Source organism: Sapajus apella, unplaced genomic scaffold (genome assembly GCF_009761245.1).
Source record: "Sapajus apella isolate SASKATOON/1434 unplaced genomic scaffold, GSC_monkey_1.0 scaffold16, whole genome shotgun sequence".
Lineage (NCBI taxonomy): Eukaryota > Metazoa > Chordata > Mammalia > Primates > Cebidae > Sapajus > Sapajus apella.
This window is the reverse complement of record NW_022436956.1, coordinates 22,876,799-22,888,682: the sequence shown is the minus strand read 5'-3', so window position 1 is coordinate 22,888,682 and position 11,884 is coordinate 22,876,799. Positions and strand designations below refer to the sequence as shown.

Below are 11,884 nucleotides of genomic sequence, written 5' to 3'. Positions count from 1 at the left end.
TTTTTTTTGAACATGTGCTAAACTGTATTACTTTGCTAGGAAGGGAATTAGCAAGGTGGGATTTGTTTTCATTTTTTGCTAGTACAGAGATGGTATACAAACAGAGTGCTTCCTAGAGTCAGGGAACAAAATGCTTACATAAACACCACTTTTTGTTTGTTTTAAAAACAAGATAGGGTTTTCATTTTGGGAAGTCATAAAAACATCATGTCCTTCAGCAGTGATTACAAAGGAGGTCTGTGGCAGGGTGGTTGGAAGTGACTCGTGTGGTGACAATCAGAAGAAAAAAAATAGTACATTTAAGAAGTATATGATAAGAATACATAGATGACTAAAGTTGAAATAGTAAGTTTTCATCTTCCAACTATAGAGTCCAATTGGGCCAATTAACATGAAAGCATGAAATGGGATCAAGTAGTGATCAGAAGCGAGCACTAAACAAGCTCTAATTTTAAATATTCCATTGCCAATGAATTTTCTCCAGCTGTTAAAATGCAGAATGTACAATTTACACATTTTGAAGTTTTGGGACAAACATTTTTTTCTCTGATACAGAGCAATCCGTATGTCTCAGTGTCCTTTGTACTTCATAGAATTGTTTTTAAAGATTAAATGAGATAATGATGACAGCACTTTGAAGATTTTAAAGCTCTAGATAACAAGATCTATATTCTCTCACTTATTCTTACCCATTTCACTTATACAATTGATGTGAGATTTTAAAAATAAAATGTCCATAGCGTTCTCTTAACCTGACGAAAGCATTTATGCATTAGGTGGAATCATTTTTCCTGGAAATATTTTAAGAATCAGATGGATAACCACCTATTTGGATATCATACAATGTGAAGGCTGTGAGCTGAATTATATGAGTATTTTCCAGACCTTTGGATTTAATGAACCATTAAAAATAATAAGAGCAATCATGATAATAAGGAGGAAGAGATAAACATAGTGGACAACTCTATATTTTACCAAGAAAGGACACTTAAAAATGTAAAGTTTTAAAACTTTTTATTTCATAAAACTTATCTTACCTGTGCCCCCCAAATTAGGAAGGACATGGTATCAGAATAAAGGACAGTCCTTTAAAGTGGATGTATTTGACTTGATGAAAACTTTATACTGCTCAAGAGCCTGAAACGATAAAGATAAAAATCAAAGAAAACTAAACTTTCATTACTTTTCCCTTCATTTTACCACAGAGGGTAAAAATTCAACACAGATTGCTATTGTGTTTGGACAATTTTGAGACTCCTTACTTCTCCATAGTTATCTAGTCTAGTATTTAGCACGTGGCTTATATTTCACAATATTAGCAACTCAAATTAAACACATTGAGTGCTTATTTTCTAGGAACTTATTTAAAACAATTGGCTTCTTCACAAATAGCAAATACATATATACATACCCACTACTTGCAAGTCTTGATAACTAACATTTAATAAACAAAAGGAAAAAAAAATTAGTGATACATGTAAGTGTTAAATACAGTTCTCTAAGATGTAAGATTTTGTACCTGGAGCTTATGGATGGGTGTTATTGACCTTTGTGTTATCAGTTAATTTGCTTTGTTTTTTTTCTTCCACATCAACTAACTGGGCATAAACTTGGAATGTTTGTCTTTGAAATTGCAGGTCAAAGTCTCCAATTAAATGTTGTCACATTTGATAAGGCAAAGCTACAAGTATGTGAGCCACATGTATCACAGAATACTTTTTGATAGCTGCTGCCAATTAAATTGACTTATTGACAGATCTGGGAAATAATTTTTTAGGGAGGTGTGGTTCTGAAAGTTTGGTTGCACCAAAGATGAAGACGGTCAGGAACTGAGGCTCTGCATCCAAAAGCCTGGCTTGTAGACCAGGGGAACACGTGATTAAAACCTTCCTGCAAACAAACCATTTGCAAACGCGGTTTTAAACCCTTCCTGCAAGCAAACCAAGTAAATTTTGTTCTAAAAGAGGCCGTGGATGTGCTATTTTGTGTTCCTTTCCTGAAATTCCAAGCTGCTGAGACACACCCTGGCCTTGCTTTGGCAAGGCTTCCTTGTTCTTTCTTTGCCAGTTTCAGGTTTTATCCTGACTCAAACACACATAGGGTGACAGGGAGAGATTTTTTGTTTCACGACTATTCCAAGTCGAGGGGAATGGGCAGGAGAAACCCAGAAAAAAGCTGCCCTTCTGCAGGGCCAGGCTCTGGGAGGCTGCGGGCAGGGTGGGGCGGGGCGGGGCTGGGCGCGGGTGGGGGGGGGGCGACTGTCACGTGACTCGCGCAGGGGCTGATGGGAGTGCGGCCGCTATCTCCACGCACGAAACCCAGCACCCCGCCCCTCACGCCCGTGTGTTTGCTGAGGAGGAAGGTCCCCACACCACGAAGTACATTGGCCTTGGGGTGGGGCTGAAGGGATGGGCCCCTGTGAGAATGTAACTGAGTGTGACATAAGGAAGGGCAGGAGGATGGAAGCTTCTTCTGAGGGGCTCTAGTAGGACACAAGCATTAGTAGGGAGGAAGTGGGGAGGGGCGGCAGGAAGTGAGGAAAAATGGAGGTGAGATGGCCTGAGGGGCCAGAATGGCATTGAGAAGCGGGAGAAGACTAGAAGGAAACAGCTGCATGAGGCCGAGGGGACAGTGCTTAGTAACAGCCAGACCACTAAGCCTAAGGTCGCAGAGCCGGGGGTAGTGGCGGGTGTTTGTCACACGGCAAAGACCAGCCCGTCCACCATGCCTGGATCAGCTGAGGCCTTGAGCTATGACAGGAAAGCTAACTTATTTTTGCAGAAACAGACTTACCTGATCGTAAATTTTCATTTGACATAGGTGCACAGTGTTACTTTGGGAGAGAAGAGAAAGGTGAAGGAGAAAGAGAGGATTAGAAGGGGAAGGGGGAGTGAAAAAAATCCACCTTTTGGCTTCTCTGAAGTATTTTCCAACTACCAAGGCAAAGTTAACACTGCATGTACAATATTTTCTAGATACTATTAATACTATTACAGTACTTAAACTTACATATTATAAAGATACTGGGAGGAATGGAGATGTTCAATACAGAATTTACTTAACAAACATGTTTCTAATTTGTTGTTGCTCTTTCTGTTTTCTATGTATGCATGTTCTATAGGACGAATCAGAGTTACCCAAGTCGGCATTGTTTCTCAAAAACAGCAAAAAAACCTCAATTGATAGCGAATATGGACAGGGCTCCCCTAATCTCAAAGACATAGAGACTATACCCTTCCAGGTTTCAACATTTAGACTCCTAGGGAAAATGCCTTCCGAATTTATGGGAAAGTAAAAGTAAAATTTGAAGCTACTTTAAAGTAGGGTAGGACAGTGAGAATAATCTCAGACCCGAAGGGTGAGGAGATCTCGGTTCTAGTCTAGCTCAGCCTTAGGGTTTCACTGGGTCCACCATCACTGTACCTGTTTTCTCACTTTAAAAAAATGAGGTTGAATTAGATGAACTTTAAGACCTGTTTCAACGTTAAGATTTTGTGAAGATAGAAGAATCTTAACTGAGCCAGTCCTGAAACAAGGCAGAATTGCCAGAGAGGATCATTTGGCTAAGTACATAGAGAGGAGTAGTTGAAAATGACTGGACTAGTAGGCTGGCACCAGCTAATACGGGACCTTATAGGCCATACCATGGAATTTCATGGTATGGAACAATGAAAGTTTTTGAGTTAAGGGAATGCAGGAATCAGAGTTTTGATACCCAAAGAGCAGTTGATAGAATGATTTAGAGGAGGGAGAAATTGAGTTTAGGAAAGTGACAGATAATGACAGTCTAAATTAACAGCAGCAGTAGGAGTGGGAAAAAGGGAAGGATTCCAGAGAGCTGTAGCATGGAGTTGTACCTAAATCTGGCATTGTTCTAAGTTTTATAGCTGGTGCCTCCAGAATATGATGGCAAATCACCTTGTAAAGCCTGATACTAGAAATTGCAAGAGGCCAAGAGAATTGGAGGTAAGCTCTATTCTTGTGGAGCCTTAATCTTTTATTCTGTTTTACGTATTTCTCAAATTTCTTCCCTTTAAGAAAGCTCTATATATAGTAGAATTTAATATATTCATATTCCCAGAGCTGGGATTGTCCTACAACATAGCAGGGGCTTTGTTGATTCCAGCTGCTTTTTTCGCTAAGTACCGGCCTCCAAGAAACTATTGGGAGATTTGTTTTTGGTAGCTTGAGATCTAGAGACAGAAGTGAGTCTGTGCCTTTATGATACATAGGATTTTATGTAATTATTTTGCTGTGATAAGTAAGATACCTAGGTAATATAGTTACTGGTCTTTTTAAAGAAGAGCACAGTATAATGTCCTTTACTACTGCCCCTACCAATTGATCTGTTGCATTTGGGATGTGATTTGCTCCCTTGAAGATTATATTATTTTGCAAAATTTTGCAAGCATTTGGCCACTGTTTAAATTACAGTTTAGCTTCATTGCTATGAAAACATCGATTGGTTCAAGATACCAGACTCTTTTTCTTTCTTCTTCTTTTTTTTTTTTTTGTTTTACCAGACTCTTTTTCAACAGAAGTTTAAAACCACATTTAAAGTCTAATTTAAGGATGAGTGCACTGGCTCATGGCTGTAACCTTAGCGCTTTGGGAGGCTGAGGCAGGAGTATCGTTTGAAGCTAAGAGTTTCACATTGGCCTGGGCAACACTGCAAAACCCTATCTCTGAAAACCAAACCAAACCAAACCAAACCAAAACTAGCCAGGCATGGTGGAATATGCCTGTAGTCCTAGCTACTCGTAAGGCTGAGACAGGAGGATCACTTGAACTCAGGAGGCTTCAGTGAGCTACAATTGTGTCACTACACTCTGGTCTGGGTGACAGAGTGAGACCTTGTCACAAAAGCAAACAAATGAAAAGCAAAGTCTAGTTGAAAACCTAAATAAAATTTAATATGTTGAGCAAGGTGTTTCTTGGGCCTGTAAATTTCCTTAATAATAAAAGCTCAAATGACTAATTAAGTCATATACTTTCTAGCATGTTTGCCTTTTTCTGAAAAATGTTTTATTTGCTTTTTCTTATAAGCAAAATGTATATGTCCTGGAGATCTTATTGACTGTACCCGTTTTCTTTATTTTCTCCTGTTAGTCTCCAGTGCCAGATAGTCCACAGTTGCCTTCTCTTGGAAAATCAGATTCATCTTTCTCTGGAAGTTCTGGACTGTTTTATAAAGATGAAGCCTTGGAGAAAGATTTAAATGGTGATGTATAAAATGTTTATATTTCTGTACATCAGTTTTATAATGCAGAAGCTTTGTTATATTTTATAACTTACGTGATTTTTTTTAAACAGATGTGAGCAAGGAAATTAATCTAATGTTGTCTACCTATGCAAAGCTTTTAAGGCAAGTACCTATAGTATATTCTCTAGGTCTTTATGTTCGTTTTCTTCTGGAAACTCTGTAATGGGAAGTTTAATTCTGTGGCTGCCAAACCTCTCCAGTAATTAAAACTTTGGAATTTTTAATTCTACCTCAGTCCCTTATAATAGGTTGGTTGGTTATTTTCAGGGAATAGCCTCAACTTTTCCACTAAAAATCCTTTTTTTTTTTTTACTCTTGCTAAGTTAATACTAGACTGTATATACTTTGGTCTGTAATTAGATGACATTACATTTTAAATTTTATGTAAATACCTCTTCGAGAAACATGTTTGGTGAAATTAATGATTATGGAGTGATATTGAAGATAAATACTTACATCATAGAGAGTCAGCCTTTCATATTCATGGATACTGAGTCTGTAGATTCAACCAACCACACATTGAAAATATTTGGGAAAAAAATAATGGTTGTATCTGTACTGAACATGTAAAGACATTCTTTTCTTGTCATTATTTTCCAAACAATATAGTATAACTATTTAAATAGCATTTACATGGTATTAGTCTTATAAGTAATAATTTAAAGTATATGGGAGAATGTTCTTAGGTTATATGCCAGTACTATGCTGTTTTACATAAGGGACTTAAACATCTATGAGGGATGTCCCTTTGATATCTGTGGGAGATTTTGTAACCAATGCCCCATGGATACTGAGGGATGACTGTGTTTATATTTTACCTATATCTATTTTAAGACCAAATTTGAATATTTTATTAACCTGATGTCATGTTTTATAAAGCATTTTTTTTTATACTGCTGGACAGTCATTATACTTGGATAGTGGTTTGTGTGGCTGTAAAAATAATTATATAATTTAATATTAGTGTTATAACATATAAGATATATATAATCTTTTTTTGTTTTTGAGACAGAGTTTCGCTCTTGTTACCCAGGCTGGAGTGCAATGGCGCGATCTCGGCTCACTGCAACCTCCGCCTCCTGGGTTCAGGCAATTCTCCTGCCTCAGCCTCCTGAGGAGCTGGGATTACAGGCATGCGCCACCATGCCCAGCTAATTTTTTTTGTATTTTTAGTAGAGACGGGGTTTCACCATGTTGACCAGGATGGTCTCGATCTCTTGACCTCGTGATCCACCCGCCTCGGCCTCCCAAAGTGCTGGGATTACAGGCGTGAGCCACCGCGCCTGGCGATACATATAATCTTATAACATATAAGATTTCTGCTGTGTCAGGAGACCTTTTTGAGTAGTCAAAAATATTTGTGGGACTAATTTTTTTCCTGAAGAATATTAGTAAATTAATGAAGTTCCGTGGTACATAAAGCCATTTAAATGAAATAATTAACAAATATAGTGTAATGAAGAACATAATGATGGTGTTTATAACTACCTAGTTTAATAGAAAACTTTTTTTCCTATTAGTGAGAGAGCAGCAGTAGATGCATCTTACATTGATGAGATAGATGAACTCTTCAAAGAAGCCAATACTATTGAAAACTTTCTAATACAAAAAAGAGAGTTCCTGCGACAGAGGTTTACAGTGATTGCAAACACATTACACAGATAAAATATACACTTGAAATAAGTTGAGAATTCAAATTTCTTATTGTTACAATGAAAGAATGACATTTATGCTTTGAAAGCTCTCTAGTTGTTAAAGAAAATGTGTATTTTGAACAGAGAAGGGGAAACTCCTTGAAATTCTTTTCTAGATTTAAAAAGGAACTTTTAAATTCCTTAATGTTAATATTAATGTTCATGTTAATGTCCTAAGCTGGACATTAACATGAACTACATCATTTTTCTTTTGAGGGTCAAACATTTAGTGCATTTTATAGAAATGTAATTATTTAATCTTACGTGGATTCTTTTATTTTTTCCTTAAACTTCCTAGTGTTTCTTAAACTTCTAAAAAAGGATTCAATTAATTTATAATGTTTAATATTATACTTTTTCTTTTAGAATATTTTATTTAAATATCAGCTCATTTTTGAGTCAATTTTGAATTTTTTTATGGTCAGGATTATAAAAGAAGATTAAAACCTTATAGGTGATTTTTTCCAGTTTCTTAGAGTATAATGACATAACTGTGTGCTATTTCTATTTGATTATTTTCACTATTAGTTATTATGTATGGCTAATAAAAAGTCTTGGCTTAAAATGATTTTCTTGTAGTAAAAGTAGTAAAATAAAAACCAGAGTTACTCACCAGAACCTTGTATGAGTTGGCTTATTTACACATCAACCACATGAACATGTGCAGTTAATGAATTATATTTAGAAACATTAACAGCAGTGTGGTATGGGATAAAGATTAGTGATCCAGAAGTAAATAGATTGGCTTAAACAACAGGATGACTTTGGGAGGTCACTTCAATTTGGACTGGAGGAGCTATACTACTCATCTAGCTAAAAAAAAAATTATCCCTTTGATGTAAAGTACTACCAGGATTTTACTGAAAACTTTCTATGTCATATATTACTATATGGGATAGCTATATTAACCAGGTATTTAAACACTATAGCACCCATTTTTCAATCATATAGACAGTTCAGTTTATTGCATGTATATTTTTCCAATATAAGCGATCAGAAAATTGCAAATAGTACTACAGGGAATTGTTATTATGAAGGGAGACAGCCTTCTGAACTCTAAAATAAAATCTCATTTCATCAAATTACTATTTTTTGTTTTGTTTTGTTTTTCTTTTTACCAATAACTCTGGAGAATATACCAAGTAAATCAAATTACTATTTTAAGGCATAAATATCACATGACATAAATACTCAGATAAGAAAAGATAACAAAAGTGAAATAAAATAATAATTGCTAAAGAAAATTGGTTAAGTGGAAAAAATTACTGGGTTGATAGAGGCGGTGGCACAGAATAGGTTGGAGGTCAACAAAGTAACTATTAGAAATAATTTTTTCTTTTTTTGGCCAGGTGCAGTGGCTCCCATGTCTAATCCTATCTACTTGGAAGACTGAAGTGGGAGGATGGCTTGAGGTCAGGAGTCTGAAGTTGCAGTGAGCTATGATTGCATCACTGCACTCTAGCCTGGGTGACAGAGTGAGACTCTGCCTCTAAACAAAAGAAAGAATTCTTTCTGTTTCTCTTTTTTCTTTCTCTCTTCTTTCTTTCTTTTTCTTTTTCTCTTTCTTTCTTTCTCTTTCTTTCTTTTTCTTTCTTTCTTCATTCTTCTTTCTCTTCATTCTTCTTTCTCTTCTTTCTTTCTCTCTTTCTTTCTCTTTCTTTCTTCTTTCTTTCTTTCTTTTTTTCTTTTCTTTTCTTTCTTCTCACTCTCTCTCCCCACTTCCTTCCTTCCCCCCCTTTCCCTCCTTCCTCCCTCCCTTCCCCTCTCTCTTTCTCTTTCTTCCTTTCCTTTCCTTTCTTTTTCTTTTCCTTTTTTGATGGTGTCTTGCTCTGTTGCCCAGGCTAGAGTGCAGTGGCACAATCTCAGCTCACTACAACCTCTGCTTCTCAGGTTCAAGTGATTGTTCTGCCTCAGCCTCTCCAGTAGCTGGGATTACAGGTGCCTGCCACCATGCCTGGCTAATTTTTGTATTTTTAATAGAGACGGGTTTTGCCATGTTGGCCAGGCTGGTCTTGAACTTCTGACCTCAGGTGCTCCACCCACCTCAGCCTCTCAAAGTGCTGAGATTACAGGTGTGAGCCACCACGCCTGGCCAAAAGAAAAACTAAATACAACCAGAAGATTTGTGAGTTAATATGACATGTCACCTGGATTTCCATCTACCTTCATTAAGAAATGTTCGAGTAACTTTTTCTAAGCATTTGTAGTTAATATGAAAAATAAGGCCAACAGATTGTTTCAGACTAGGTTTCATAATATACTTATTATATCCTGATGGTATCACCATTGTTCAACATCTAGTTCTTCCTTTTGCGGGTTCAGAAAATTGATTTGATCATTTCGTTTGATATGATTAAGCCTGGAGAACTGATTTTAAGTCACAATGTATTTACTGTTCAGAATTGTTTATACCTTCTAGTATAAACGTCCCTGAAAGCCTAGTAATTAAGGCTTATTTTTTAAATCAAATTTGGATGGCTTTGGTACCATCCACATAAACAAGAATAATTATCTTGGCCGGGCGTGGTGCTCATACCTGTAATCCCAGCAGTGTGGGGGGCTAAGGCAGGCAGATCACTTGAGGTCAGGAGTTTGACACCAGCCTGGCCAACATGGTGAAATCCTGTCTCCACTAAAAATAAAAAAAAGTGGCCGAATATGGTGGCCTGCACCTGTAGTCCCAGCTACTCAGAAGGCTGAGACAGGGGAATCCCTTGAACCTGGGAAGCGGAGGTTGCAGTGAATTGAGATTTTGCCACTGTACTCCAGCCTGGGTGACAGAGCGAGACCCTGTCTCAAAATAATAATAATTACCTCACAACTGGAGAAATGCTATTGCAGGAACACCATTGCCCTTTAATGTACACTTCTAATGTTGCTCTTTAATATTTCAATAAAATCTCAGAAGTTTATAAGTTATTTTTCATTGATTACTAATCAAAATATATACTGAACCATCTTTGTAATGTGCTAGATGTATTAAGACACTGCCTTCTGACAATTTTAACTACTTCTTTCTTGAAATACACTTATGACTTTGCTAGGAAGACATGATATGTTAATGTTAAAAGCAACTCTGTGGCAGTGCTGTGGGAGTTACTAGAAGACCTTTTGGCAAGGGAGTCAGAGAGGTAGATTTTAATTGGATTTTTGAAAAGGAAAGAGGATATTCTAGGCAGGGGAAAAATTTCTTCAGTGGCACAGAAAAAAACACATTATGGTATGTTAGTCACGTTGCTAAGATGATAATTCATGAAGGGGAATAAGTGTATCTTCTAAACGCCTGGAGAGCAGGGAACAATCTTGTTTCTTGGTATTCTTACTTTGTAGCACAGTATTTGATACATTGGTGCTAAAAATGTTAAATTAATAAAGCCATATATATTTTAAGGGCATACTTTCACTCATGCTAGATTGTCAGAAAACGTTCTGTAAAATTAATGAACAGAAAAGAAAAGGAAGGACGAAGTGATTTAAAGGCAGAGAAGAATGAAAAGTTAAGTTGTTGCCAGATTGTAGAGTCGTCTACTTGCAGTCTAAATTTGGACTTTACTCCGTGTTGGAATCTTCCAGAAGAGAGGAGTGGCATAATAAAATTGGTGTTGTGGATCAAGATAATCGAACTTAACTATAGCGTGAGAACTGATTTGAAAAAGAAAAGTTTAGGGAGGGGGAGATCACTATTGGTGGTCAAACAGCTGCTTATTATAGATAGGTTGTTGGGACTGTTGTCATGGAAATAAGCCCCGCCCCTTAGCCTCCTACTCACCTCGACTCGTCAGTGAGGAAGACTTAGTCCAGGCAGTTCGGTGCGTGTTCGTTGTTTAGTAGTACTCAAAACTGCCAGTGTGGGAGGATTTGGAAGTCACGGGATCTGCTCAATACGAAAATGTTTCTCCGAGTCTTTCTCCGTTTTATCGGGAGTCTTTTTACCACTGCAGTGGATTTCCTTCCTGTGATGGTGCACCGGCTCCCAGGTAGGGGGTTTGCCCCTTTCTCTTTCTCATCCTCCTCTTCGTGCCAGTCCGCACTTGGAGTTCTGTGCTGCTTTCCTGAACATTGCTGTGAGCTTCTGAAGCTTTTCATCTTGTGTGGATCAGATTAGCAACTCCGCAGAGCCCCGGAAGTTAAGGAAGGCTGTTAGGATTGTTTCCTCATGGTCAGGGAAACAGCCTTCACATTTGTATATTATTATTTTTATTTTTCTTATTTATTTATTTTCTATTTTTCAAGGATCCTCCAGTAACATTTGTATATGTTATACAATATTTAGGGCAGGATTCAGGGGCTTCAGATTCTTTTGGATTTGCAATAAGAAGAATATTCAATATTTAGGCTTTTCTAAATTCAAAAATCGCTGCCACATGTTCCAATGTAAATGTTTGGTTTCTCTATTTGCATTTTGGGGGACTGCCTTAAAAATCATTTATTGTTTTATAGCGTTCCATTATAGCTACTATTGTTATATGATTTTATTTCTTGAAATTGGCTGATCTAGAGCTTTTAGAAATTATACTAATATGCACTATAAATTTTAAAATTACTTAATTTAATAATTTAATGCTTGCAGTATGCAAGGGGATGTATTACTTACTGGAGGGAGAAAGGAGACAAATACCAGACCTTGTACTTAAGGAGTACTGGTAGTATCATTTATCCCTCAAGACAGATGAAATAAGGTCCATATGAGAACAATATGCAGATGCTGTGAGTTCAGACTAAGGAGAATCAGTTCTTGCTGTAGGTAAGGGGAATGCTGTGTTTATAAAGCAAATGACATGGAAAATGAATCTTGAAGGATGAGTTAGGTGAGTGAATTTCATCTGAAGGAACTGGGAAATATCCTAGGTGAAGAAAATTGATTTGGAAGGGGGGAAATTAAAAATTCTATCTTGACTTGTTGAGAGTCACCAGCAAGAAGAAGTAA

At 37.1% G+C, this 11,884-nt stretch overlaps 2 protein-coding genes across 5 annotated transcripts in view; both read left to right on the top strand.

The window, feature by feature from the left end:
* The first annotated feature begins 2,291 nt into the window (after positions 1-2,291).
* TEX12 (testis expressed 12) lies at positions 2,292-7,572 on the top strand. The gene is made up of 4 exons (XM_032285554.1): positions 2,292-3,966; positions 5,110-5,221; positions 5,314-5,365; positions 6,784-7,572. Exons 1-4 carry the CDS (start codon positions 3,904-3,906, stop codon positions 6,926-6,928), a joined length of 372 nt encoding a protein of 123 aa, XP_032141445.1. The 5' UTR covers positions 2,292-3,903; the 3' UTR covers positions 6,929-7,572.
* A 3,139-nt stretch (positions 7,573-10,711) lies between these two features.
* BCO2 (beta-carotene oxygenase 2) overlaps positions 10,712-11,884 on the top strand; it is a 32,903-nt gene continuing 31,730 nt past the window's right edge. The window contains exon 1 of one of the 4 annotated variants that reach the window (XM_032285544.1): positions 10,712-10,934. In XM_032285544.1, the coding sequence (XP_032141435.1) occupies positions 10,847-10,934 (88 nt within the window). In that variant the 5' untranslated portion in view covers positions 10,712-10,846. The remainder of the gene's footprint in view (positions 10,935-11,884) is intronic. The other 3 variants (XM_032285545.1, XM_032285542.1, XM_032285546.1) reach the window with 3 other exon arrangements.

Excerpts from the sequence above, each read along its gene's own strand:
- TEX12 (XM_032285554.1), top strand. The coding sequence starts at position 3,904 with ATGATGGCAAATCACCTTGTAAAGCCTGATACTAGAAATTGCAAGAGG. Across the intron at positions 3,967-5,109 it reads AGAGGCCAAGAGAATTGGAG|TCTCCAGTGCCAGATAGTCC; the intron begins GTAAGCTCTATT and ends TTCTCCTGTTAG. Across the intron at positions 5,366-6,783 it reads ACCTATGCAAAGCTTTTAAG|TGAGAGAGCAGCAGTAGATG; the intron begins GCAAGTACCTAT and ends TTTTCCTATTAG.